The sequence below is a fragment of the Malus domestica genome, chromosome 04 (genome assembly GCF_042453785.1).
Source record: "Malus domestica chromosome 04, GDT2T_hap1".
In the NCBI taxonomy this organism is placed as follows: domain Eukaryota; kingdom Viridiplantae; phylum Streptophyta; class Magnoliopsida; order Rosales; family Rosaceae; genus Malus; species Malus domestica.
Window position 1 is genome coordinate 5106016 of NC_091664.1, and position 27752 is coordinate 5133767.

At 37.7% G+C, this 27752-nt stretch overlaps 4 protein-coding genes across 14 annotated transcripts; 3 read left to right on the top strand and 1 right to left on the bottom strand.

Annotated features, from left to right (window-relative positions):
- The first annotated feature begins 4810 nt into the window (after positions 1-4810).
- On the top strand, positions 4811-7953 carry LOC103432748 (large ribosomal subunit protein uL3). Of its 3 annotated transcripts, none has more exons than XM_008370949.4 (6): positions 4811-4905; positions 5351-5448; positions 5742-5852; positions 6181-6485; positions 6950-7359; positions 7501-7953. In XM_008370949.4, exons 2-6 carry the CDS (start codon positions 5364-5366, stop codon positions 7757-7759), a joined length of 1170 nt encoding a protein of 389 aa, XP_008369171.1. In that variant the 5' UTR covers positions 4811-4905; positions 5351-5363; the 3' UTR covers positions 7760-7953. The 3 variants fall into 3 exon arrangements, with proteins under 3 accessions (XP_008369171.1, XP_070676026.1, XP_070676025.1); XM_070819925.1 differs by lacking the exon at positions 4811-4905 and adding an exon at positions 4943-4958; XM_070819924.1 differs by lacking the exon at positions 4811-4905 and adding an exon at positions 4948-4983.
- A 2667-nt stretch (positions 7954-10620) lies between these two features.
- Positions 10621-17790, top strand: LOC103432794 (polypyrimidine tract-binding protein homolog 3). 8 transcript variants are annotated; one of them, XM_070819930.1, is made up of 15 exons: positions 10621-10808; positions 11321-11388; positions 11812-11883; positions 11978-12054; positions 12206-12287; positions 14108-14231; positions 14527-14591; positions 14702-14751; positions 14869-14910; positions 15011-15062; positions 15165-15222; positions 15315-15328; positions 16167-16274; positions 16352-16495; positions 17217-17790. In XM_070819930.1, exons 2-15 carry the CDS (start codon positions 11332-11334, stop codon positions 17604-17606), a joined length of 1335 nt encoding a protein of 444 aa, XP_070676031.1. In that variant the 5' UTR covers positions 10621-10808; positions 11321-11331; the 3' UTR covers positions 17607-17790. The 8 variants fall into 8 exon arrangements, with proteins under 8 accessions (XP_070676031.1, XP_070676033.1, XP_070676027.1 ...); XM_070819932.1 differs by having other exon boundaries at positions 15165-15204; XM_070819929.1 differs by having other exon boundaries at positions 10639-11001.
- Positions 17791-19382: 1592 nt separating this feature from the next.
- LOC103432749 (26S rRNA (cytosine-C(5))-methyltransferase NOP2B) lies at positions 19383-25026 on the bottom strand. Of its 2 annotated transcripts, none has more exons than XM_008370951.4 (18): positions 24820-25026; positions 24345-24620; positions 24056-24240; positions 23873-23936; positions 23645-23778; positions 23450-23533; positions 23271-23345; positions 23104-23175; positions 22939-23012; positions 22300-22352; positions 21467-21576; positions 21240-21308; positions 21088-21162; positions 20686-20778; positions 20533-20612; positions 20346-20445; positions 19815-20206; positions 19383-19728 (listed from the first exon to the last, which is right to left on the bottom strand). In XM_008370951.4, the coding sequence occupies exons 2-18, from the start codon at positions 24613-24615 to the stop codon at positions 19674-19676; spliced, it is 1986 nt and encodes a 661-aa protein (XP_008369173.3). In that variant the 5' UTR covers positions 24616-24620; positions 24820-25026; the 3' UTR covers positions 19383-19673. The 2 variants fall into 2 exon arrangements, with proteins under 2 accessions (XP_008369173.3, XP_070676035.1); XM_070819934.1 differs by having other exon boundaries at positions 24056-24198; positions 24820-25011.
- A 1667-nt stretch (positions 25027-26693) lies between these two features.
- LOC139194945 (uncharacterized) lies at positions 26694-27752 on the top strand. The gene has a single exon (XM_070820107.1). The coding sequence runs from the start codon at positions 26694-26696 to the stop codon at positions 27750-27752; it is 1059 nt and encodes a 352-aa protein (XP_070676208.1).

Consider the following 27752-nt stretch of genomic DNA (forward strand, 5'->3'; position numbering starts at 1 on the left):
ACCTACCTTTTTCGAAGTGTAGATAATATGGGTTTAGGTTTTCCGATTTTTCAATTTTGAATTTTAAGGATTTGTGAGTTCTAATCCCTTTTTTTTCCTATGGTTTTTGGAATTGTGTTTTGTAGTGGGTTTCTTGAATTGTTAATTGTTTTCAATGTGCATGTGGTTTTGTCTTCATTCGTGGTCTCAATTGCAGCCTTTAAAAAACCATGTGGTTTTGTTTTCACCTTTTTGTCGTCATGGTCCTACAAGTTAGTGTTTTGGGTTAACTTTTTGGGTTTTAAAACCTTTTTCCTTGACTTTGCTGGCATGCCTGAATTATTTACTCTTAAAATTAACCACGGTGGGAAGTGGTCTGAAAATGCATATACGGGAGGGTTTGAGGCTTGGTTTGATTATGTAGACAAAGATTTCATGTCTTTTTTCGAGATTGATGAAATGGTTAAGAAGTTAGGATATGACGGGTTTATCTTGTATCACTATAGGATTCCTGGGATGTCTTATAGGGAGGGATTAAGGCCTGTTGATTGGGACCAAGATGTGGGTAAAATGTGCAAGTATGTTCTAAGGAAATGGAAATGTACTTAAAACATCTAAGTTTGAAGCAAGCTGCCATGAAACATAAGCTTTTGATGAATCGATGAGAATGGCATATTAAAAAAAGGTGTCACTATTGATGATATTGAGGAATCGAGGGTGGCAATTTCGATTACAAAGAGAAGTGGATCAAAATTAAAAAAGGGTATAGCAAAATGGGGTGTTGATCACTTAGAAAAACGACTATGTCGATGATGAACATGAGGCTAAAGCAACTGAGGGAAGACAAGGAAATGGAGATGAGGCTGAAGATGGTCCTTTCAATGCTGATAATGAATGTGATGAAGATGATGAAGGTGATGAAGGTGATGAAGGTCACGAAGCTGAATAAGTTAATGAAGGGGCTAAACTAGAAGCTAATTAAGGTAAAAATTTTGAAACATTTATTTTTGCAATTTTAATTTCAGTATTCAATTATTTTTGCAAAGTTTAGGTTTTTAACAAATATGCATTGTTTGTGGCAGTGAATGCAGAGGATGACACTACTGATAGTGAGTTTATGGACAGTGACTACAGTTTGGAAGATGATGATTGTCGTGCAGTAGATGATACGGTTGTAAACACTATGATTGGAGATGCTGAAAGGGGTGAAGGGCTTGGGAACTAACATCTAGAAGAAGTTAGTGATGCAAAGGATGTAGAAGATGTTCTCCTTGATGATGAGAGAGAAGGTTCAGATAGCATGCACAGTGTTGACAATTCAGGTTCAAAATGTGATGAGAATGTCATCTACCCTGAGTTCAATGAAGAAGTCGACAAGGATGATCCAAAGTTTGAAAAGGGATTAAAGTTCAGAGATGCTGCACATTTGAGAAAGACAGTGTAGTTTCACTCCAAGCATGATGCACCTTCTATTAAGCTAAAAATGAATGAGAAATGGAAGATTAGTGCAAATTGTGAGAAAAATTGTCCATAGAGATTGTATGCTTCCAGGATGTACAATGAAGATTTAATGCAAGTGAAAATTTATGTTAGGAAACATGAATGTCCGAGGATTTTGAGGGAAAATCCTAACTGCAAAGTGGCATGGCTTGTGAAGAGGTATGTAAACAAGTTTAAACTCAACCCAATCATGCCCATCACTACATTTATGGAGGCAGTAAAAGAGGAAAGAATGGTTGAGATCCACCTCAAAACAGCCTACAGAGTAAGAGCACAGTGTTTGAAAATCCTTGAGGGAAGTAACATGGCTCAATACATAAAGTTGTGAGAGTACTGTGATGAGCTTAGGTGGATAAACCCTGGTAGTACAGTTAAGATGAAGGTGTTGCCCTATGATGATGCTCATGTGATATTTTAGAAGATTTATATTTGTTTAGGGGCTTGCAAAAATGGATTTAAGAATGGATGTAGGCAGCTTGTAGGGTTTGATGGTTGTCACTTGAAATGAGTGTTCAAGGGCCAGTTATTGTCTGCAGTTGGAGTGGATACAAATAACCAAACTTGGGTTATTGCATATGCCATAGTAGAGCTCGAGAACAAGGACAATTAGGTTTAGTTTTTAGAACTGCTAACTGTTGACTTGAGAATTGTGAACCAGCGTGGTTGGACTTTCATTTCTGACAAACAAAAGGGTTTAATACCAGCTTTTGAGAAGGTACTACCTAATTGTAATCATCGATTATGTGTTAGGCACTTATACACCAACTACAAGGCAGATGAGTTTACAGGGAAATGATTAAAAGATGCCTTATGGAATGCTGCCAAGTCAACAACCATTGTTGATTTTAGAAAGAGTATAGCTGAGGTGAATAAGCTAAATAATGAAGCTTATAAATGGTTGGTGAAGAGACTAGCCTTGCACTGGAGTGTGTCAAACTTTAAGACATACATTTAGTGTGACATTCTCTTAAACACCTATGTGAGAGCTTCAATTCTTTTATCTTAAGGGCTAAGGACAAGCCTATTATTACCATGCTGGAAACTATAAGAGTTTTATTGATAAAGAGGATATGGTTGAGAAGAGATGTAATGAGGAAGGATAAAGAAGTTATCTGCCCAAAAATCCAGAAAAACTTGGAAGAGTACAAGCTGAAAAGCTTATACACTATAGCTACATGGTCTGGAGGAGAAAAAATTGAAGTGGATGAAGGCAAAGGCAATATATTCGTGGTGGATTTGAATGAGTGCACTTGCTCATGCAAAAGATGGGATTTGACAAACTTTCCTTACATGCATGGTTGCTCGGCTATCTATTATGCAAGGAGACAGCCTAAGGAATTTGTTTACTCTTGGTATAAGAATGGGAAGTACTGAAACTTACGAAAACCTGATTCAACATGTCCAAGGCATGAAATATTGGGAGCCATCTGAAAACAAATGCATTATTCCTCCAACTTTTAAAAGGCAGCTTGAGATACCAAAAAAAGAAGAGAAATAGCGAAGGTGATGAAAATGAATTCAAGTTAAGCAAGAGAGGACAAAAAAGTGTGAAATGTAGTGTTTGCAAGGGCTCAAGACACAACAAGGCCAGATGCCCAACCACTAATCCTCCTCCAAATGCTAGAAAAAGGAAGAAAAAAACAAGAAAAATGAGGTATAATTTTGATATTTTTTGTTGATTTTGCATTTCTTAAGTGAATTTGTTATTTGTGAAGTGTAGTATCTATAAGTGCTAATGTTTTATAGGTTCATTAATTAGGCCTCAACATCTAAAGCATTACAACCCTCTCAGTCATCACAGCCATGCACTCGGGAAGCTCCACAAACTTCATCTTAGCCAACTCAAGTCTTTCAAACCACTTCAAAGTCTATTGCAAGAGGTCAGAAAAAGGAGGATGAATGTTCCATGATGAATGCTTTAATGCTTTAGGTTGTTTAAGGGCTCATTTTGTTATTGTTGAATATGCCCTTAGTTTTTTTTTGAAACAATTTTCGGATAGATCTTTAGTGTTTTGGACAGATCTTTGGTGTTTTTGGTACTCTTATTTTGGTTTAGTTGTGTACTTATATTTTGGAAGAACACCTTTACTTATTAGTTGTTAAAGTTGTGGTCTTTTGATACTTTCCTATGAATTGAAGGGTATACAATTTGAAATATTAAACTTTGTTGTGAAAAATTTTGGCGGGAAAAAAGAAAGGCAGTACACAGTTATGGGTTAAAAATTTGGGCGGGATTTTTTTTTTTTTTTTTGAATTTTTAATTTCCATGTTCAGTGCAAATGGAGGACAAAATGAGTTAGGGGTGAAAATCAGAGATCAGGAAGTACCAAAGAGTGATCGTTTTCTCTACCTGGGATCTATCTTGCAAAAAAACGGAGAATTAGATGGAGACCTCAACCATGGATGAAGTGAAAGAGTGCATCCGGCATGTTGTGTGACTGTCGTATGCCACTGAAGCTCAAGGAAAATTTTTATAGGACGACAATAAGGCCGGCGATGCTGTATGGCACAAAATGTTGGGCGATGAAGCATCAACACATACATAAAATGGATGTAGCAGAGATGAAGATGTTTTGTTGGATGTGTGGGCACATGAGAAATGATAAGATTAGGAATGAGATATTCGAGGTAAAGTAGGAGTAGCCGAAATTGAAGGAAAAATGAGAGAAAATCGGTTACCGTGGTTTGGACATGTGCAAAAAGGCCTACTAACGCTCCGGTTAGAAGATGCGACTATGAGACAGAGGTCCAGGGCCGAATGGGTAGAGGAAGACCTAGGAAAACTTTGGAAGAGACTCTAAGAAAAGATTTAGAGTACTTGACACAGAACCGAGCACAATGACGTTTTAGGATTCATATAGCTGACCCCACTTAGTGGGAAATGGCTTTGTTGTTGTTGTAATTTTTAATTTCCACGTGGACTCCTTAATATCACGTGGCGTCCAGTCATTGTTCACATGGGCACCACATCATTAGTTAATGGGAGATTTACCAGTCAGACTAACGAATGTATGAGACTGTCCCAAAATTAACACTTTAGGTATGACTTTGGGACAAAAAAAACTTCATGTACCAAATGTTGAAAACCACAAAACTTAAGGGTAGTAAACTGAAATTTACTCGAGATATTATATGGTTTTATCCATGACAATCCAGGGTAGAAAAAAAAATAAAAAAAATAAAAAAACCCGGTGGATTGGGGAATGGCAAAGTGTTCATCCAAAAAAAGGTCCGTTATGTTGTAGCTCGGTTTGGGCTTTGGGCCCACAAATGTACCTAAAAAAGAAAAACTGGGCTTTTGGGCAATTTAAGTAAAATGTAGGGCATTTTCCGAAAATCGGGTTATTATTTAAACCCCACAGAGCTACTAGGGTTTATTCTTCATACTGAGTGGGTGCATTTCGCCGCAGCTAGCTAGAAGCTCAGGTTCCTTCTCCCTCTACCCTTCTCTCTGCCCGTCTCTCTCTGCTCCTCTCTGTGTCTGTATCTCTCTTCATTCTCTGTGTGTGTGTTTCTCTCTCTCTCTCTCTCTCTCCATTGCTTGTCTTCTGGTAAATTGGGATTTTCTTGTGTTTGCGTATTGTCCATGAAAGTTATTTGGATTCGATCATGTTGTAGGGTTTTAATCTCTTTTTTAGTTGAATTTGATTCATTTTTGTAAAATATATATTCGTTTCTGTAACGTTGGAATATACTGAGGTTGTTTGGTTTCTGAATGCTATTATTGTTCAATATATAACTATATTATATATGTATAGATCGTTGTGTCACTATTAAAATTTGGTGTTAGATCCTGTAATATTTTTCAATAACATGTATGGACATCTGGGTTTTATTTGTATTGATTTCTGTTGCCTTTTTTCGATTAAAGGAAGAGGAGGAAGATGTCTCACAGGAAGTTTGAGCACCCCAGACATGGATCCCTTGGATTTCTTCCAAGGAAGCGTGCCGCTCGTCACAGAGGCAAAGGTATATATAGCTCCTTCATTTGGCTTACAGTTTACATCGAAGAGATTTGTACAATATTTTATCATCTGCTTGCCAGTGGTTTGTTTGTTAACAAGTATTGTATTGAATATGATATTTCTATATTTAAGCCGAATGCTAACGCTTTTCCTTTTTGTAAAACAATTTGTAAAGATTTTAAAAGTTTGTGTTTTGATAGTTAGCGTTTAGTGTGAATGTCTGTATCGGTGTAATTTGTTTGTGTTTATTTGTATTTATGTATCACTCACTCTTCTGTCAATTTTGTGGTCATGCAGTGAAGGCATTCCCCAAGGATGACCCATCCAAACCCTGCAAGCTGACTGCTTTCCTTGGTTACAAGGCCGGGATGACTCACATTGTCAGAGATGTTGAGAAGCCTGGATCAAGTATGCGACGCTCTAACTAACATCTCTTTAGGTCATATATTTTGTTGATGGGGTTACCGATATATAACATAGTTCCTTAACTTTATGATTTCTTTTGTGCTTGATCGAGAAGGTCAATAAGAGATGTTGGATACTTAGGTTGGAAACATGCATCTGTTTCATATTTACTGTCACAAAATACAATGCTTAAATAAGTTCAACACGAATTTGTGCTTTTTTTTTCTTCTGACGTGTGCGTTCAAGTGGTTCACTTAGCAAGCAGAAAATGTGAGTGTTTGAGGTATCAATGTCAGTTGTTTTTTTTCTAACAAACTTTTAATCTCTTTAGAGCTTCACAAGAAGGAGACGTGCGAGGCTGTTACTATCATTGAGGCTCCTCCCATGGTGGTTGTTGGAGTTGTTGGTTATGTGAAGACACCACGTGGCCTTCGTTCTCTGAACACAGTGTGGGCTCAGCATCTGAGTGAGGAGGTGAAGAGGAGGTTCTACAAGAACTGGTGCAAGTCCAAGAAGAAGGCTTTCTCAAAGTACTCAAAGAACTATGAAAGTGAGGAGGGAAAGAAGAGTATTGAATCCCAGTTTGAGAAACTTATCAAGTATGCTACTGTCATCCGGGTGTTGGCTCACACTCAGGTATTGATTGGACTTTGTGGAATTGATGCTGTTCTTGTTTAGTCTGCGTATTTTTTGTCATGATATTTGATATTTGCTTCGTAGAACCTTCAGCCAGTTTACCCTACAAATTCGTCTTTAAAAAATGTAGTTCTGATTTTATTTGTTCAGCTAGATTGAATAAATTGTTTGGAGGCTAATGTTTGTCATGTTTTTTTTTGCTTCGTTTTTAGATATTATTCCGAATACAGTTTTTATAATAGCTGCAACATTGCATTGAAACAAGTAATGTTATGCTCTATGGAACTCTTGATTGATGTCGCATGTGCTTGTTAAGTAATTTTTTTAATTTTTTTTTATTTAAGTTGTTTCTCGTAGTATTTGTTATATCTTACTGTTATGTCCTTTTTATGGTCCTTCAGTGATGTTTTTGTGCCTTTGTCCAAAAAAAGTGATGTATTTGTGCTTGTATTTTACATCTGCAGATTAGGAAGATGAAGGGATTGAAACAAAAGAAAGCACATCTTATGGAGATCCAGGTGAATGGAGGAACCATTGCCCAGAAAGTTGAATTTGCCAAAAGCTTCTTTGAGAAGCAGATCCCTATTGATGCTGTTTTCCAGAAGGATGAAATGATTGACATCATTGGTGTCACAAAGGGTAAAGGTTATGAAGGTGTTGTTACTCGTTGGGGTGTTACCCGGCTTCCTCGCAAGACTCATAGGGGTCTGAGGAAGGTGGCTTGTATCGGGGCCTGGCATCCTGCTAGAGTCTCATTTACAGTTGCCAGGGCTGGTCAGAATGGATACCACCACCGGACTGAGATGAACAAGAAGATTTATAAGCTCGGAAAGGCTGGGCAGGAGTCACACACTGCTGTCACTGAGTTTGACAGGTTAGTAAACTTAATAAACTTGCATGATTTTAGTACTCTGCATATGTCCTGTTGGTTCCTCTTTAGTTTTTGTTGGGTTCTTGGTTTAGGTTTTAGTTTCGTGTTTCTTTAGAAAATATGCTGATATCGATGATGTTTCAGGACCGAGAAAGACATCACTCCCATTGGTGGCTTCCCTCACTATGGTGTGGTGAAGGATGACTACATTCTGATCAAGGGATGCTGTGTTGGACCTAAGAAGAGGGTCGTCACTCTTCGCCAGTCCCTTCTCAAGCAGACCTCTCGTCTTGCTCTCGAGGATATCAAGCTCAAGTTCATCGATACCTCCTCAAAGTTTGGCCATGGTCGCTTCCAGACAACACAGGAGAAACAGAAGTACTACGGACGTCTCAAGGCATAAGGATGAGAACTCCCCAAGAGTTAATAGCTATCGAAGTAGTAGTCGAGTTTTTAGTTTCTATGCAAAAGACAGTAAGTTGCAACAATTCTGTTTTTCATGGTTTGTTTTGGTTTGAATTGCCGAGGATGTTGAACGGTGCGGATTAAGTTTTGTTTTCTTCGGAGTACTTGAATATTTGATGGTTATTTTTAGAATTACTACTTTTGAACCTGTTTTTAATGACTGCTCATTTGACAGCTAAAATCACGGGGATAAGGGGAGAAAACTAGAGGGTAGGAAAAAGTTATTTGATTGATAAACGGTGACTGGTGAACCACAAGTGGTCCACTGGTAAGAGCGCGAACTGTGGTTTCTCAATAAACAAAAAAATGTGAGAGGTTTTAGGTTTGATGCTCCGAGTTGGTGAGTTTGTTTGACTGTGGTTGAGTATGGTGGAATTTCTCAGTCTTTCCGAGTTTGGAAGGTTTGGATAATCGTTTCTTGTCAACAGTTGTTTCCTTCGAATTTCAAAAATAAATGGTGACTGGTGAACAACGGCAAGTGGTTCATTGGTAAGGGTGCTGATTGCGGTTTCTCAATAAACAAAAAAAAAATGTGGGAGGTTCTGGGTTTGATGTTCCGAGTTAATGAGTCTATTTGATTGTGGTCGAGTAGGGTGAAATTGTTCAAAGTGTCTTTGGGTCTGGAAGGTGTGGATAATCGTTTCTTGTCTTCACTTGTTTCCTTTAGGAAAAAAAATTGGTGACCGGTGAGTGCATATAAGGTCCTGATATACTTTTTAGTGACTTGGCGTGATTTCTTGGACAAATTATGTGATCTTACCATTGTCATAAAGAAAGGTTGGAGCATATTGTCAAAATTATGGGTCGGTTGATCCCATCCGTTTGGGGTAGTGTGGCACTTGGTGCTAACTGTTTGGAATGTATTTGTGGCTCAAACAGCAGTAGCCATGGTCCTTACCAAATGTTCACCTGGACAGAGCGAGAGCGCGATAACAACCCGAAGACGAAGATGGTTAGAAGATTAGAGAAACATTGTGGGAAGAGACTTGGAAGATAAGAGAAACATGACGGGTAAGAGACTTAAAGAGGAATTGCCCCCTACAGGCCAAGGGAAGGGTTTAGCGACGATTAGTTGTTCTTATTCATCAAGTAACTTAGATTTAGCCAACGCAAATATAGCATTGAAGCTGAACTTGAGCTTGACTAAACTAATTTACATTTTTTTAATTTATTTAAAAATATATATATTTACACAGAGAGGGTGGCGGAATAAATTGATTTCAAAATCGTCATTACAAGATATGAACCTAACACTATTTATCAAGAAAGAGGAATACCACTAAACTATTGTAGAACAGTTGGGATTGATGTGCTTTAAAAAAAAATAAAAAAAAACCGACTTTTCTTTAAGAATAATCAGTTGTAACTTAAGCAAATGAGTATTTGATAAACTATATTTTTAAAAAGGGGTGTGATATCCACACACCATTTTTTACTTCTCCCATATCTTTTTGGTTTCGGCCGTCGGATCGGATGAATTGAAGAAGATCAACGGACAGAAATTTATAAGGAGTGTGTGGTTAGCACCCCTTTTAAAATATGAGCATGAAAAATAGTGTAAAAACGCTTGGTAAATTTATATAAGTTTGTATATGATAAAAAAAAATGGACATGTAGTGGCGGTGGTGGCAACGATAAGCGGTAGCAAAGGCAATGATGGTTATTTTACATCGACAATGGTGGAGGAAGGGAGGTAGTGACACTAGTAGGGTGTGGTGTTTTGTAGTGTAGAGGTAATAGTGATGGTAGCGAAAGAGGTGATCTCCACGGTTGTGTAAGGTTGGTGATTGCAATTATATAGGTGGTAGCAGCTATAGCGGTGAGGGCGACATTGGTGATGGCAGCAACAATGGTGAGGCTATGATGGTGGTGCCAATAGTTGGGTGTGATGGTTGTGGTGCAGAGATAACAACAATGGTGGTAGGGAAGCAACGACGATGGTGGCAGTGGTGGCAATTGTGGTTGTGGTGACGACAATGCGGTGGTGGAGGTGGTGTTGTGGTTGTAGCGGTAGTGGTGGCGGTTGTGATTGTTGTGTTGGTGGCAATGGTGGCAATGGTGGTGACCATTGTGGTAGTGGTGTAAGATTAGTGGTTGTAGTGGTATGTGGTGACAATCACTTTGTTACTTTAGAGATAAAATGTGTATAAAAGAATAAATAATGTCATTGTTAAATTAATAATGGTATTACAAGAATTTAAAATATTCATTATATGCTCAACTCCGCTTTTTATGGAAGCAGTTTTATAAAGTAACCTACAAACAACTTTTTACAAGTTATTGTCCAAGGGTCATTATTTCTATAATAAGTGAAATATTTAATTTTACCAAACGTTTTTTTTTAATTTTATTAATTAACCATAATGCAAATTAGGCTTATTAATTGAATAAATGGTCCTCGTGGTTACATGATATTCAAAAGATAGCTCTTGTGGTAAAAATATTCAAATTTAAACTACTATGGTGAAGTTTGTTAGGATTTATGTCCAAAATTAAAATTTCTGTTATTCCTCTGATAACCTACACATGAGCCTCAAGTGTGAGGCTAAATACACGAGGCTCACTTGTGGGCTATTAATGGAGAAATGACAGAAGCTTTGATTTTTGACATAAATCATAACAAACTTCAACACAGGAGTTTAAATTTGAATTTTTTTACCTATGAGCTATTTTTCGAATACTTTGCAACAATGAGGACCATTTGCCCGATTAGGCTTACATTTTTTATGGTTTTAGTGGGGTCCAAGGACTGACCCTGGCCTCGCACGTGTTTGAAATCCAAGTTTAGGTTAGGGCAAATGGGTGTGGGTGTTTGTTGTACTTTGATTGTGCGCATTCCAATCTAACCATATCTTGCAATTACATGTCAAACACTCGATCTCTCTCTCTCTCTCTTTGCGGCCCTGACTGAGTTTCCCTCTTCACTTCCGACCTCCTTCGATCGCTCTGTGTGTGTGTGTGTGTCTCTCTCTCTCTCTCTCTCAGAGGCAAGTCCCTTTCCTCCGTCTTACCTTTCATTGTCGATGTCGTTTTAAGCATATGAAGGTGCGTTTGGTTGTAGAGAAATAGCCAGGGAAAATCATAATCCGGTAACTGGGAATCTGGGATCTAATACATCACTGGACGTGTTTGATTCTGCAGCTATATTTTCCTTCCGTTGCTTTCTCGGCAACCAAACAGGTCTTTAGGCTTTGAGTTCTTTATCAATTTTGTCAGCTCAGTTTCCCCTTTTCGTTTACTATTTTGCCCTCTGAAAAAAAAAAAAAGCTTAATTTGGTATTCTAATTAATTTTTTGAAGAAAAGCTCAATAATTTTTTGTATTTTGAAGGGAATTATTGTTGTTTGAAGCCATTTTTATCTGGTTAATTTGGGGTTTTCACCGAACTTAAGAATTTGCATTGCTATTACACAGCTATGGTGTATTTGGTGTTGTTTGAAATTGGGTTGTGCCTGAAAATGCTAATGTGTGGTTGGCTATGGTTGGTTGGGTTGTTGCAGGGTTTTCCACGATGACAGAACCTTCTAAAGTCATTCATGTTCGAAACGTGGGGCATGAAATTTCTGAAGTATGTTTATGCCCTTCACTGTGTCTCTGCAAATGCCGAGATTCAGCGGATTTAAAATTTTAGATTTGTTTTGATGGCTTTCCAAAAATTTGTATGATTGACAATGTACTTTACTTGGGTTGAATTCGTGGTCTCCTAAAACTAGAAGCATAGAGTCTTATACTGATGAGTTTAGTGCCTCTTGGACAATCCAGAAGAAAATTATGTTTAATTGACTTTCACTATATCTAAATGTGAAGAGAATGGTTTGATACGATGAATAATGAGAATTAGTGCTGATTTTAGAGGGAAGTACCTTTCTCTTTAAAGGAGTTTAATTCTTTAATTTGTTACATATAAGTATTACGTGGTAGAATCATTTTGAGCTTATTATGCTTTTATTTCTTTTAACTATTTCTGACGAATCTTATGTTGGTCTACTAGAATGATTTGCTTCAGCTATTTCAGCCATTTGGAGTCATAACTAAGCTTGTGATGCTTCGTGCAAAAAATCAGGTTTAAATTCTCATTACAATATGGTAGAGAATCTAGAGATAGAGGGTTTATGTTGTATATTTCATGTGTCATGTGAAATCTGCTACATGTGCAGGCTCTTATCCAAATGCAAGATACTGCTGCTGCAGTCAGTGCACTGCAGTTCTATGCAAATGTTCAGCCTGCCATAAGGTAAAAAATGGTGTCCCCCCCCCCCTCTCTGTATTACGCTCTATATATTGTGATTTGCATAGCAATTTAAGTAAAAATTTGTTTCCATTTCTGGTTTAGTCTTTAATATCATATACATTTTAATCTCAGTTTATACTTTCTATGATATTAGGGGAAGGAATGTATATGTCCAATTCTCCTCACATCAAGAACTGACAACAATGTACCAGAATGCTCAAGGACGAGGAGATGAGGTTGGTACTTTGTAGGCTTGATACTTCTATAAAAAGTGTTATCCAGTAATAAACATTAGAATGAATCACCTTCTGGTATGTTAGTACTTTTTACTCTGTCGTTAGTAGAGCTGAAGTGGCATGTGGTGAAGGTATAGACATATTGGTCCGATATTTTTCCGATGGAGGTTGAAATGTCACATGGGGAAGTGGACGTCTATGCTTTATAAATAAATAAAAAGGTCGTACCCAGTGCACAAGGCTCCCGCTTTACGCAGGGTCTGGGAGAGGTAAATGTCGGCTAGCCTTACCCCCATTTATGGAGAGGCTGCTCCCAAGTCTCGAACCCGAGACCTACCGCTCATGGGCGAAAGCACTTGCCATCGCACCAAGTGCGACCTCTTACGTCTATGCTTTATAAATAAATAAAAAAAAAAAAAAAAAAAAAAAAAAAAAACCCTTTATATTGGTTCAAAAGAAAAAGGTCCATATAGTTTTTTATGATGTATTAAGGCCATAAACCGCATTAGTTTTAACCTTCTTATGTATTAAAGCCATAAACCATATAAATTTCCATATAATTTCGACAATTTCTGTATAATATTGTACTTTCACTATAATTTTAGTTAATACAGGTGCGAATGTTTAGCGTTATATTTACCTAGGCAATAGTAAAATGTATCATGTTTAAAAATCTGTTATTCAGAGAACTTATGTAATTATGTATGTTATAAGGTCATATTTCCTGCCTCACATTGTTTTCTTCACCTGACAGGTTATATATTCTCATGTATGTAAACCTTATGTTTTTAACCTTTTTTAAAGAGAGCATTTATTAGTGTATTGTGAGTGAATTGGGGAAGCATAGTTCTGCTTGGCCTCCAATGGTTTATCATAAATTGATGGGTCAGTTACCGGTGACTTTTTGAAGAAAAACAAAACATGTGCAGGTCGTGTGCTACCAAAATTTGCTCTTTAGGATCCTATGGCAGAATGCAGATGTCATAAAGTCTTTGCAATTAGTACCAAAAGAAGTCCCTTTGCAATGAATAGCAGCACCCCTTCTGTGTTTCTTTTATTTTTTATAAACAAAGTACCAAAAGAAGGCCTATCAGTTGCATTTGGTTCTTTTTCTGGAGGTCACTTCTGTGTTTCTTTTATTTTTTATAAACAAAGTAAATAGCATTTCAGGTCAAATTGATTTTTAAATGTGGTCAAGGGACATTCAGTATAAATTACATAATAAGTGATAGGATTAGCATATTCCTGAAGGTTAACATCTTTTGTCTTTTGTGATGTAATGCCCAATGCCTCATCTGCATACTTGTCTTAGAACAGCCAGATCAAATGCAGATAGGTTATTGGATCGTTTGCGGGGTAGCCTGAATAAGAGAAGTTTCTTTTTCTTTCCTCCCTCTTTAATATGTCTTAACAGGGCCTTCTAATAGAGTAATGTCAACCTTTTAAATATATTTTTCTGTTACCACAGTTTAAGATTATAATCAATCTCTGATAGTCCAGTTTGATTGGATGAATACTGTTCAAATTTTTAGAAGATCTCCCAATACTTGTTGACAGGGTTCAGGATTCAACAATGAACACAAATAGTATAGATTACACAAATCAAGCCTGTTCCGAATTTCTTCATGGGCACCTATATTCGTATCTTAGATCCTTTCATATTTCTTTTCATGTTTTACATGCTTTCCATCCTTTTATAGTTAGATATTAATTTTATTATCACTTTACATGTCTCTTTCTCTATCTGTACTTCTCTATTTATTCTCCTCTCTCCTCTGTTTCTATGCTGTTCTGCTGTCGGACACTATCTGGATGCACAGCCAAACCGAATTCTGTTAGTTACAGTTCATCACATGCTATATCCTATTACAGTGGAAGTCCTGCATCAAGTGTTTTTTCCTCATGGTTTTGTTGAGAAGATCGTCACTTTTCAGAAGTCAGCTGGTCAGCTTCTACAAGTTTTCTCCCTCTTTCTATCTCAGTCTATGCCTCTTTTATTTTAGATTACAACTCTCAAGTTGACTCTTGATCCAAAGCTGGATGCATATGTGCTTGTTTCTATAAGAATGATCATATTCGCTTTAATTATTGATTATCAGTGTTTCAGTAGCTATAAAAAACTTATTTTTATATTTTCATTTTGTAGAATGATTCTGTTTGCAAACCTTATGCCACAAACAGTGCATGGATGCTTTATTTGTTGTAATGTATTTTCCATCCTGTTTGTGCAACCATGTAGGTTTTCAGGCCCTAATTCAGTATCAATCCCGCCAGAGTGCTGTTGCAGCTAGAACAGCCCTGCAGGTATTCTTCAAACATCCATATTGCTTTGCAGCTTGGACAGAGACTTTGTTTGAAGGCTGCATCCTAGTTCTGTTAATTGTTGAGCGTTGGTTAACATATCTGCTCTACAGGGACGTAATATTTATGATGGTTGTTGTCAACTAGACATTCAGTTCTCAAAGTAGGTTTCAAACCTTTTATCATTTGCGGATTCAATTTATATGCTTGGATTGGTCATATTTCTTTCTCATTATCTACTGATAATATTAATTTGTTCATTATTCTCATCATAATCCAGCCTTGACGAATTACAAGTGAACTACAATAATGAGCGTTCAAGGTTTGTTGGAATCTGATGGACTTAGTTTTATCTTCTTTATCTTTTTGACGTTATCCTGCTGTTAGTGCTGAATCATTTTTTTCTTTCATCCTTTGCCTAGGGATTTCACAAATCCCAATTTGCCTTCAGAACAAAAAGGAAGATCTCCACAAGTGTGTTCCACTGCATTTTGTTGTTTATTTCAAATTCATATGTTATATCCTTGCTAGTTATCTAACCCTTTGTATTATATTTCTGTTCACTTTGTGCTACAGTCTGGATATGGTGATGCAGGAGGCATGTATGGCCTTCAAGGTACTGGAGCCAGGGCAGGTGCTTTATTTCTCAGGGTTTTTTTTTTTTATTGCAGCAATCTTGTGATCTACAATAATTTATTAATATCTGTGTTCATTTTCGTGTTTCAGTTGGATTTCCGCAGGTGGGTATTGTTCAGACTGTCTTGGATGTGTATGAGATAAACCGGAGCTGAGGATATTACCTGCAATTTTGTGGAAAATATTTAGGATGTCTAGTGGATGACTTTTTCCTTGTGTTTTCATTCTTTTTGCTCTTAAATGTGAAATTGACCGCATGGTTTCTGGAACTCCACCGTGTTTGTGTGTCAGCTCATGCTTGTTTAATTTGAAATGTGCCTACTGCTTTTGGGGATCTCCTTCAGTTTGTTTCGGTAGTGAGTGGGGGGAAGTTGGTCATTTGAGATATTACATTATTTGGGGGCATAAGATAAGATGTCTGCTGATACCTTTGCAACTAGACATTGAAAAACGAAAAAAATCTTTGGATCGCCTTGGCCTACATTGGTTATTATAAAGAGGATCGTAACCAAGGTTTCTGTATATTTATGGTTTCTGAACTAGTAGTGAGCAACACTAGGACTATTTAAAGCAAGGAGCCTCTCAATATCTTGAGGCTCATTAATTCCAATTAAAATGGTTCCCACCTTTTAAGTTGGAAATGTATGTTTTTTTCAAGAAAGATTATAGCTTCTACTTTGTGATGTTATCTCCAATTCAGTATGTGGTTCCTTAATTGTATGGGAAATGATTTTCACACCCCATTTTCTCCCCCTACACGGTTCTCTCTTTTTCTGGCCTTTGGATTGAATAAATCAAAGGAAAATAATGGTCAGAATTTTACAGGGGCATGCAGAAATAGGAAAGGGGTGTGTCGATTTCATTTCCTAATTGTATCTCTGTTTATATTCATACTATAATGCAAAATATAAGTAATTAACCATTTTTTCCCCTTAAATCTAGATGCCAAATGCGGCTGCAATTGCAGCAGCCTTCGGTGGAGGTTTGCCTCCTGGTATAAGTGGAACCAACGACAGGTGTACAGTCCTTGTCTCCAATCTGAATCCTGATGTAAGTCATGCTACTACTACTCTTCCTTCTTTCTCTTATGTTCTTTATTCTTGACATGTCGGCACTTTTTATTTCAGAAAATAGATGAGGACAAGCTTTTTAACCTGTTTTCCATCTATGGAAACATTGTGAGAATTAAACTTCTTCGGAACAAGCCAGACCATGCCCTTGTCCAGATGGGTGATGGCTTCCAGGCTGAACTGGCAGTACACTTTCTAAAGGTGTGGTTGTTTAAACTTCTCTTATTTATTGTAGGATACAGTGTGTTTATACCTAGGGGTCAACCTCACTATGGAATTATAGTATTTTTTGGTGAGTGATGCAAGCTTAACCGTCTGGGGGTCTTTTGTTTTGGTCATGTGGCTTGTAAAGAGCTTTGACAAGAGATGTGTGGCATCTGTTTGTTGGTTTTCAGGTTTGAAAGTAGGTTTAACATTGTTGATTATTACTACCATTATTATAATTATGTTTGGATAGTTGTACACGACCCATATATTCTCGATGATATCATAACTGTTCTTGATGATTTACCAAGTCTCTGAAAGCTTGGCGTAGAAGTTGAATAATGCAGTCTTTGGTGCCACTCAACTTTGGTTTTGAGTAGTCCGGCAGAGTTTTCGTTATTGGTTTTTTTTTTTAAATTTTTGGTAACTAAGGGTAGAGAAGAAAACGAGGGAATACTGACATTTGTTTGACACTAGGGATGATAGTAGGGAGAAGAAAATTTACCTGCAATGATTCACACGACAAAAACAAACAACAAAAGCCAAAAACAATGTTAAATGGACGTTTTCCCCGTCAGTTAAAGTTTTATATATTCTTTCTCATTTCTTCTTCACATTCTAACATCTATTCTCCGATACACTTTTCCTCTTCACACATTTCTTATAGTGAGAAAAGTTGTCCTTCTGGTACCAATGCAAATTCATACCTGTGATGCAGGGTGCACTACTGTTTGGGAAGCGATTGGAGGTCAACTTCTCAAAGCATCCAAATATAACGCAAGGTGCTGACACACATGAATATGTGAACTCAAATCTCAACCGCTTCAACCGTAATGCAGCAAAGAACTACCGCTATTGCTGCTCCCCAACAAAGATGATCCACTTGTCTTCTCTTCCCCAGGAAGTCACTGAAGAGGAGATTGTGAGCCACCTAGAGGAAATTGGGACCATTGTCAGCACGAAGCTCTTTGAGATGAATGGAAAGAAGCAGGCCTTGGTTATGTTTGAAACTGAGGAGCAGGCCACTGAAGCACTTGTGTGCAAGCATGCTACTTCCATCGGTGGGTCAATAATTCGAATCTCCTTCTCGCAGCTACAGGCAATATGATAACTTAATTGTTTCAGAAATAACAGGGATGAGGATTATAAAGCATAACAGGGTTGAGGCTTCATAAATGGGAAATATTTGTGGAGCTGAAGCTGTTATTTGCTGTTGCTTTTGTTTGTAATGGTGTTTTCGAATTGCGATTGTGTTGGAGGATCTGCTTCTTGATCATTTATGGTCTTCGTTATCTCCGGTGTTTGTATCAAATCATTTATTAGGTTCTTTACGTCTTGGAGTTAGCCTTCGTTCTTAGAGATGCCAAAAATTTTGAAGCTTAGGAAAAGGGAAAGTTTTACCTTTTTTCAATTTTTAACTTTTTAGAAGAGGGATTTCTTATGTGTACATCTCTTGTAATTCGGGTTGATTAGGTCATCTCTGTTGTATTCTCAATCCATGGCCATTTATGTTCCACTCAATTCCTTGATGTGCTACTCTTGTATGTTCACCTTCTTCCTCTCTCTCTCTCTCCCTCTCCCTCTCTCCCCCTCTCCCTCTCTCTCTCTCTCTCTCTCTCTCTCTCTGTGACATTGACTGTAAGTTTTATGTATTATTCTTCCTCGCCTCTCTCCCTCTCTGTGACATTGACAAAGTGTAAATTTTATGTTCGATTCTTCCTCTTTCCTCCCCTCCTCTCCTCTCGTCTCTCCCTCTCTGACAAATGGTTTGAAAATTGTATGTATGAATCTGCCTCTTTCCTCTCTCTCTCTCTCTCTCTCTCTCTCTCTCTCTCTCTCTCTCTCTCACACACACAGATTGACAAAGTGAAAATTGTATGTATGATTCTTCCTCGCCTCTTCTTCCACTTCGTCTGCCCTCTCTCCCTCTCCTTTTGGTTTAACTTGCAATGTCTTAACCATAAAATGTCTTTAGTTTCTCTTCACGAGCCCGTGAGAGAGGCACTTTCGTGTGACATGCTATGGTCTCAACGCGTTTACGAGTAACTGGACACTGGTAGGATCTGGCATTGGAAAAAACACGTCTAGTTTAGGTGCAAAAGCTATAAAAGTGTCTGATTTGTTTAGGGTTTAGGGTTTAGGACCGTGCACGGCAATATCCAATTGAGAGGGCTAAAGGTCCAAAAGCTAAAAAATTGTCTGATTTATTCAAAAACTCATCTCCAATCGATGACTAGGCTATAATTTTATGGAAGCCCAACAAGCTATTATTTGGCCGAAGAGGCGTTAGGCTGGCCAAATGTAGCCCTCTCTTAATCCTTTTTTGGGGTCAAGCTTCTCAGTTGTAATCATTGATTCAATTTCAACAACTAGATTTGAAAACATTTAACAGTAGTTTAACTAAACTAACCAATAAATTTAAGATATAAACTTAAAACTAATAAATTATTTGGGAGCTATGTTTAACTCCTTTGGTTGGAGATATATGAATATGGCTTGACACGTATATTTAAAAATAGTTGTTTGTAGGGCTATAATTATAGACGGGATTATGTATAACCCCTTCAGTTAGAGATGACCTAATATCTTCAAAAACTAGCTCAGCACGAGTAATGACTATCATAGAAAACACGACCCAAATCCAATTGCCCAAGAGGATGGTTCTTGTGGAAACTGGAGTAACTGCTATAGCGGAACCTGATTCAACCACAAGTTCACGAGACAAACTACGAACACAGGCAAACACGGGCCTCTTCGGTTGGCAGGGCAGCGTGCCATGGACACCGAACTCGAATCTCCTATCGTTTATCATCTGACGATTGTTTAGGGCAAACAAAACGAAGCTGTTATGTTTGTATTGTACACATGGAAAAAAGTCAGCAGATTGAAAAGCCAATTTATAGACCACAGCGTTCCTTCAGCCTTGGTTTAATTACTAAAACATGCAAGTCATTGTAGCATTGCATCAGTACAATACGCATGGAATCATTTCTGTTCGACGACAAACGGAATAAAACAAAACTTTAGGGAATTGTAGAGAGTACAGAGGGCAACTTGTATCAAACCGGAGCTTACAAAGAGAGCATACTATGACAAATCCCCCACTCAGGTTGCTTGCTGGTAAAGCATCAACACAGCACATCAGTGTAATTGCCAATTGAACTCAGTCCGGCGGTCATTCTTTGTTGCTGGAAGATTTTCCTTCCCTGACAGCTCTCCTCTTCTCTTCCCTGCAGAATTTTGAAAAAGGTTGAGTTAGTTCCGAATAAAAAATGATGGGAAAGAACTCTAGTTATCCATAGAAACTATGTTTTACCTGGCTTTTGATATTTCCTCTCTAGGAGGGTGCTTCAGTTTCGGGTATTTCTTTTTCTGTTCTTGTTTTTGTTCCAAGGGGGTTTTCCCATTCAGATGAGAGAAAAAAGCAGGGAAATTCATATCCTTCGACCTTAACCCAGCGCCCTTCCTCCTTTTCAAAGTGACGGGGGATTCCTTCTTTTGGTTGGTAGTGCCAGGAGATTTTAGTTTCCCATTTTCAGCAACCTCTTTTTCCAGAACCTTATTTTCAATTTTAGTATCATCCTCTGTCAACATCTGTTGGTCATCTTCCTCAGCATTCTCTTCTTCAGTCATGTTTTGGGCTTTCTCCACTGTTTCACCGAGTTCAGACTTTTCTGCAGATGGCTTCAAATTGCTCATCTTTTGCAGCTGCAACCATTGAGTAATCAAATAACTAATTATGGTCGCAATTCAAGGAGATCCCTGACCCATGACTTCTAGTATTTAACCCTTTACTTTCACCTAAAGAAAGGGAAGATAAAAAATCAACACGTGCACACAATTTTACCTTCGCCACAAAAAAGCCATCCATATTGTGAACATGAGGGTAAAATCGCCTCGTGTTCTCTAATGATGGGTGAAACCGCTGTTCCCTGAACCGGACAAACCTGATAAAAAAGAAAGAATCATTAGTATAGAACTGTAAAACTCTCTGCATCAACAACTGAGCCACACAAAAAGAGAATTATCTTTACCCTTTAACCCCAAAGCTAAGTCCACATGGGACAAGTTTAACATTTCTCTTTTTGAGTGCATAGTCAATTACTGCTTCATTCTGCAAGACATGTTAAATAAATATTAAGGAACAAGTAAAACAAGAAAGACAACTTAGGGTGCAATAAACAAACCTCAGCAACCAAAATGGAGCACGTGGAGTACACGATGTATCCCCCGGATTTGGAATTTGCATCCACCATGTCAATGGCAGCAAGTATCAGTTGCTACAGAAAAAACAATACAAAATTTAAAGGCGATCTAAATGATGAATGAATATAGTAATTTAGAAGAAAACATCGTTAACTGAAAAAGGAAAAAAGAAATATATAGGTCTGCCATCGATCTGACATGAAAAAAGGTCCACATTTTCTCATAAATATTTTGGGAAAGGGGAGTAAAAGTTGATTTTTCAATTTAATAGAAAAGGAGAGATTAGATTGTTAATTGCTTTTGTAATGTAATAGACACGTATAATAACTGTTGACTTTCTACCAACTTCTTGGTCTAGAATCACAAGTCGGAGAACAATATACCTTCTGCAGGTGAGCACATTTATGAATTTCATCAGAGCTTTTAGAAGTTTTAACAGACTCATCTTTAGATATAACCTGCAACAAAAGACTTGTTACGTTTCATACATCCACGAAGCCAAGTAAATGGTAGCACATTCACCCCAGTTGCTTACCCCTGTCCCACTGCAAGGAGCATCTAATAGAACTCTATCAACTGCGTTGACTCCCAGAACCTTAGGGAGCTGAAATAGAGGATTTAATCAACAGAAGAAAAAGAAAAGATATAAAATTGGGCAGAACATAATAAAACACAATAATCCTCAGAAATAGTCCTATACAACAATACATGATAAAAAAAATTGAAACCAATCAAAACAAAACTATGCACTTATAATCTAACCTCTTTGCCATCATAGTTACAAACTACTGTGTTTGTCACCCCCATGCGGTGCAAATTAGCAGTGAGTGACTTGAGCCTTGGCTCCTTCATTTCATTGGAAAAAATTATTCCTGAAACAAATTGCATCGTAACAATGAAAAAACCAATAGAACAGATAGGTGGAGCTTCTACAGGTTCTGAAAAAAAAAAGGACTAAAAATCGCATATGAGGGAAATATGGCACCAACATCTTGATCTTAATGTTCTCACTTCTTTTTGTTCTTTTAAGCAATATCATTATACATTTGAAGTATATGTAAGATGCTAGATCATGCATTTGTACACTTGAAAGGATTTGTAGAGGATTAAAGACGGATGCACAAAATGGAAATTTTAACAGAGATTTTCTCACGTAAGAATTAATTATCATAGATAATGTGATGAAATGAACCAAAGGGCGATATCCTTGCATGAAATGGTTCAAAAGACGCTAAAAAGCATGTCTACTGTTATCATGCAAAAGGCTTTTCACCACATGCAGACACATACACAACACCTCACAAGTTCAAATGCGAGCATCAGCACATATATTTGGGATCAAGGTCCATACTAACTTAACTAACCATGCTTTCACATTAACATAGAAGTACATCAAAAGAAGAGCAGGATAAATAAATAAAAGAAGGAAACTGAAAATAATGAAAGATGAAATGTTGTCACGGTGTTGTGCGGGCTGAAAGTCAAAATCAAATCCAGGATATGAAAAATAATTACAACATGTTGAAAAGAATGGATGCAGATAATAGCTTACTACAGCATAACATGTCATTCATCAATTGCATCACTCCACATACCACTATTTTTCATTAGAGCGGCAATATAAGTTGTTTTACCACCAGGTGCAGCGCTGCAAAGGGACAAAAGGTGTTATCACAACGGAGAATACAACTGTGGTAGAAGTTGGAGTATAATGTTCAAGACAATTAAACCAATCTGTTCTTATTACATGACACTGACAGGGCATGCAAGCATGACGATGATGCCAAGCACATAATTGCTTAGTAATCCAGAATCCTTAGGAAATTTAACACTTCAAAACATGAACAGAATTTATTCTCTCACTCAAGCACACCCTGCAAGAGCGAGGTTACATGACTTACATTCAGAGAAGATAACCCATAAAACAGACCAGGTTTCTTCTATTTATACTTGATGTTCTAGTAAAAAGTTTAATTCCTTCTTAACCCTAAATTTTAAGCACATTGTTTAATTCAGTTTTCGCTAATCAGACCCCCAATTACAGCAGGAAGAACTTCTAAAATGGAGCATAGCATCTGTTAAGCAGACAGGTATATTAGGTACGGCATACACATAGTAACCAATGATATCTTCTTAAGGTATTGTGAAAGTTAAATTTAAGAATGATCAAATAATGATATATCATTAGTAGGAAAGTAGATAAGCAAAATAAAGTAAAAAAGAAAATTACTTACGCCATATCAACAATTCGTTCCTTTTCTTGAGGAGCAAGGGCCATGACAGGCAAAAAGGAGCTTGCACTTTGCAGCTGAGCAAACAAATTAACAGTAAGCAAATCACTTGAAGGATGACAATTGAAACGAGCACCACAATATAATGCTATATCGTAAAGCATGTACCATGTAATAACCAGCCATATATTCAGGAGTGGCACCAATTGGAACTTGAAAATCATACACAACCAATCCAACCTGCAATCACAATATGAACAGTCTCATTAATCTTGATAAGAGATAGAAGATGAAAAAGACAGCTAAGAAAAATACATAGATGAGATGGTCCTTACTTTCGACCACTCGCTTAAGGGAGCTAGGTTTACTCCTCTGTTGATTAAAACATCTGCCAAATCCCTCCTTCGTGTCTAAGCACAATGGAAAACATCAATTTAAAATATGCAAAATACTGAGGGTAAACATAAAAACAAGTCACATTTCACAAGTTCAATATGTTATAATATTCTGTCACCTTTAGCGTATTAGTTCGGAGACACATTGGTCGAGGTTTTTCAAAAGCTTCTATGAGTTCCACCAACTCAACAGCCGGAAACATCTAGATAACAGAATAAGATACTCATAAGTTTCTGAAACCAAACAAAGTAAGAAAAGATCATTGCAGAATTGATACAAAAAACAAGACAATGTGAAGATATATATCAATCACCTCTACTAAAGCCCCAGTTAAAAAGCTATTGTAGCCATAGTACGAAATTAAATCCCTCTTAAGCTGCTCAACATAATCCTTCCTTGGTGCCCCATCTTGCCTCAAAGCCTTGAAGTTTGAGAGCACTCGAACAACTAGATATAAATGTTAAGCTTAGATTTAAAAAATAATAATAATAATCAAGAATTTTTTTAATTTTAAAAATACAAAAGCCTAAGACATGCTTACTCTCTTTTATCCTCCTCAGGAGATTTGGAAGATCAGGAGGCCGATGTGCCTCTTCTTCCAGTTCCTATTATCATTAAGTAAACAAGTTAAGTTAAGCATGAAGTAGAATATATCAGCTGTTAATTTAAAATGTTAATTAATATTCCCATTGTTTGCAAAAACATAATGCGGTCCAACAATAACCTCTTGGGTTGGTAATCTGAACTCATCAGATTCTTCCTTAATGTTTAGCTGCAGTTCCTCTTCACCTTCTTTTTCTTCCTTTGTCCTCTTCTCATCAATAAGTCTTGATTTTTTCTCAATATCAGATTCATCTGAATCAGAACCTGAATCAGAACCTGAATCAGAACCCAAACCTGAACCGTTCGCTGCACCAACATAACAACACAATGATATATGATATTCAACTATCAAAGAACTAAAAGCACAACAGACAATAACCGAAGCACGAAAACAATAAAAAGCCGGATACCATCATCGTCACTTCCTTGGAGAGAAGCATCATCATCAGCAAGGGGATCATCACCGAAAAGACTGTCGGAATCTGAACCAGACCCTGCCTCATCTCCATCAAATTCTACATGTTGTTCCTCTACCTCTTGTTCATCCGAGCTTTCGTAATGGTCCGAAAGCTCAGGTTCCTTCGGGGTTTTAGGGGCGAAAGACCCTTTCTTTTGCCTCTTTTTGGGGGAAGCCTTGTTTGCTTTCGGACCCTTTCTCTTATGTTGGGCAGAGATGGCCATTAAAGCTGTGATGGAAAGACAAAAATTCCAATATTAGGGTTCTTAGCTTGATATTAACTGGAGGAAAAGTGATGAAGTAATCCAGAAGCAATCAAATCACAGTTTAACCACATAATTAGCAAAGACTGGCTCACTTCAGTCGTTGAAGAGAGAGAGAGAGAGAGAGAGAGAGAGAGAGAGAGAGAGAGTTTGAAGAGGTCTTACTGTTTTGCAGTGGGTGAAAGGGAGCTTTGGCAGCAGAGCTTCAATGGCGGGGGAGAGGAGGATTTGACTGAACGAGGGAGGGAGGGAGGCAGCTCAAACAAAATTGACGAGAGGAGAGGAGAGGAGAGGAGAGGGGAGGGTTTTAGGTCAGAATTAGGGTGAGGGGTTTATGCGTATGGTGGCTCATAGCCGTCAAACCCTGGCCGTAGCTTTGTTTCAACGGTCAGGCTTGCATATAAAAACAATCCGACCCTCAGATCGCTCCACATCAACCTTGCGTCTCACGTGCGGTGATAACACGAGAACTCGACGACGTGACGGCTAATTGTAGCTAAAAACTCATTGCTTAAAAAAATATATGTCACTTGATACAACGGTCCATTTGTATTTCTTTTCATTTGTAAGTGAGAGGTCTTATATTCGATTCTCACCAAATGTAAATTTGAACTATATTATTGCTCCTCCTCTTTAGTGTAGATAATATTGATTGTTAAAAAAAAAAAAAATATATATATATATATATATATATGTGTGTGTGTGTGTTTTTTTATTGCGTTTAAGTTAGCTATAAAATAAAGCAATTGAACGTTTCATAACCTATATTTTTAAAAGCATTGTGATTATGAAAAGTGTTGTAAATAGTATAATATGTATGCCCACATGCATACAGTGAACATGTCATATGTTTAACAGTGTTTTTGTTTGTTTCCATGGTGATGCTTTATAAATAGAGCTTTACGAATGTTCAACAAAGCAGAGAGAAAAAGGAAAAGAAAATATCTAATAGCAATAATATACATTAATTCCTCTGCAACAACTTGTGTTGGTACAATACTCTGCAACTGCTTCGTTCCTGTCCCGAATAAAGGTTATCTCTCTATAACTTTTACATTTTTATAACACGTTATCAGCACGAGTCTCTAAGTATAACCATGTCTCATTTACATTCACTAAACAATAAAGGAAATCATTATCTCATTTCTCTCCGCCGAACGAAAAAAAAAAAATGTTTCTTCTAAGGTTTTTCCTGTTCATCTTCTTCATCTGCCTCAACTGCGCGGTATATCCCCGCGACGAACTATTTGCTCCATGCCTGCTCGTAGTTCTCCAACTAGCGGTTACATACATCTTTGATTACTTGTTTGGTTTGGATATTGATTACTAACATAGTATTTATATTGATTTTACTGCAATCCAAGATGGTGCGGTACAATCGCCCATCTTGAACTGCAAATTTCATCTTACTGCGATCCAAGATGGTGCGGTATCATCACCTATCTTGGACTGTAGATCTACTTTTACTGCAAATTTCAGGTGGAGCGGTATAATCGCCCTCCTTGCTCTTCAAATTTAAATTTACCTGTTATTTAATTTCATTGCAATTTTAGGTGGTACGGTATAATCGCCCTCCTTGTTCTCCAAATTTAAATTTACCTGTTATTTAATTTCATTGCAATTTTAGGTGGTGCGGTATAATCGCCCTCCTTGTTCTCCAAATTTAAATTTACCTGTTATTTAATTTCATTGCAATTTTAGGTGGTGCGGTATAATCGCCCTCATTGTTCTCCAAATTTAAATTTACCTGTTGTTTAATTTCATTGCAATTTGCTCTGCGTATTTCAATTTTCTTGCTACTTGAGTGGTGCGGACTAATCGCCCATTCCATGTTACATTCTTTCAATGAGAATGGTGTGGTACAATCGCCCTTCTCATTCACCCTAAAAATCTCGAGCCAAAAGTTTCGAGTGCTTATCATTTTGGCCTGAATATCAAAATGAAAAATTTGTAAGAACCAGAAGTTCTAACATCACATTCCTCTAGGAATACATATTACTGCAAGTTCTTACACATCTCATTTTCTTTCAGAAAAGAAAATGACGAACTTGGCTAAGCTTGAATATGCTGCCCTGGACATTACCGGGAATAATTACCTTACTTGGGTACTTGATACCAAGATCCATCTGGAAGCAGGGAATCTTGGAGATACCATCAGGGAAGAAAGCAGCTCATCTTCTCAAAATCGGGCGAAGGCTATGATCTTTATTCGCCGCCATCTTGATGAGGCACTAAAGAGTGAGTACTTAACGGTTGAAGATCCGTTAACTCTCTGGGAGGCCTTGCGAAGCAGATACAATCACCAGACAACGGTGATTCTTCCAAAAGCTCGCTATGAGTGGTCTCACCTGAGAATTCAGGATTTCAAATCAGTGGCGGAGTACAATTCTGCGTTGTTCAGGATTACCTCTCAGATGAAGCTCTGTGGGGATACCATTACTGATGAAATATTGCTGGAAAAGACTTACAGCACATTTCATGCCAATAACGTGCTCCTGCAGCAGCAGTATAGAGTGCGAAGCTACACTGAATACAACCAGCTGATATCTGTACTCCTGGTAGCTGAACAGAACAATGAGCTCCTGATGAAAAACCATAATTCCCGACCTACTGGATCTGCACCATTCTCAGAAGTAAATGATGCTCCCCTCGAAGTGAACGCCACATCCTCTGGTGGTAATTATCATAAACAAGGACGTGGCCACAAACGAGGTCGATGGAATAGGAAAGGCAAAAACCATGGTGGTCAGTTTCACAACCAGGTTCAGAGGCATAATTCTGGCCCGAGCTTCAAAAATGTGAATCGTCACAAAGGCAAAGCTAACATGACCAATGCTCCCAGGAACTCTGAAGGAGCCTTCCATAGGTGTGGTGGCAATGGGCATTGGGTGCGAACTTGTCGTACCCCAAAACATCTGGTGGAGTTGTATCAAGCCTCCCTCAAGAATAAGGGTGTCAAGACCAATTTTCTCGACCAGGCTAAACCAATGGATATACCTGATCCAGTGTTTGATTTATCAGGGCAATTTGACGCAACTCACCTAGATGTTTCAGACTTCATTATGGAAATGGAGAATGAAGTATATCGGTCCGACTAA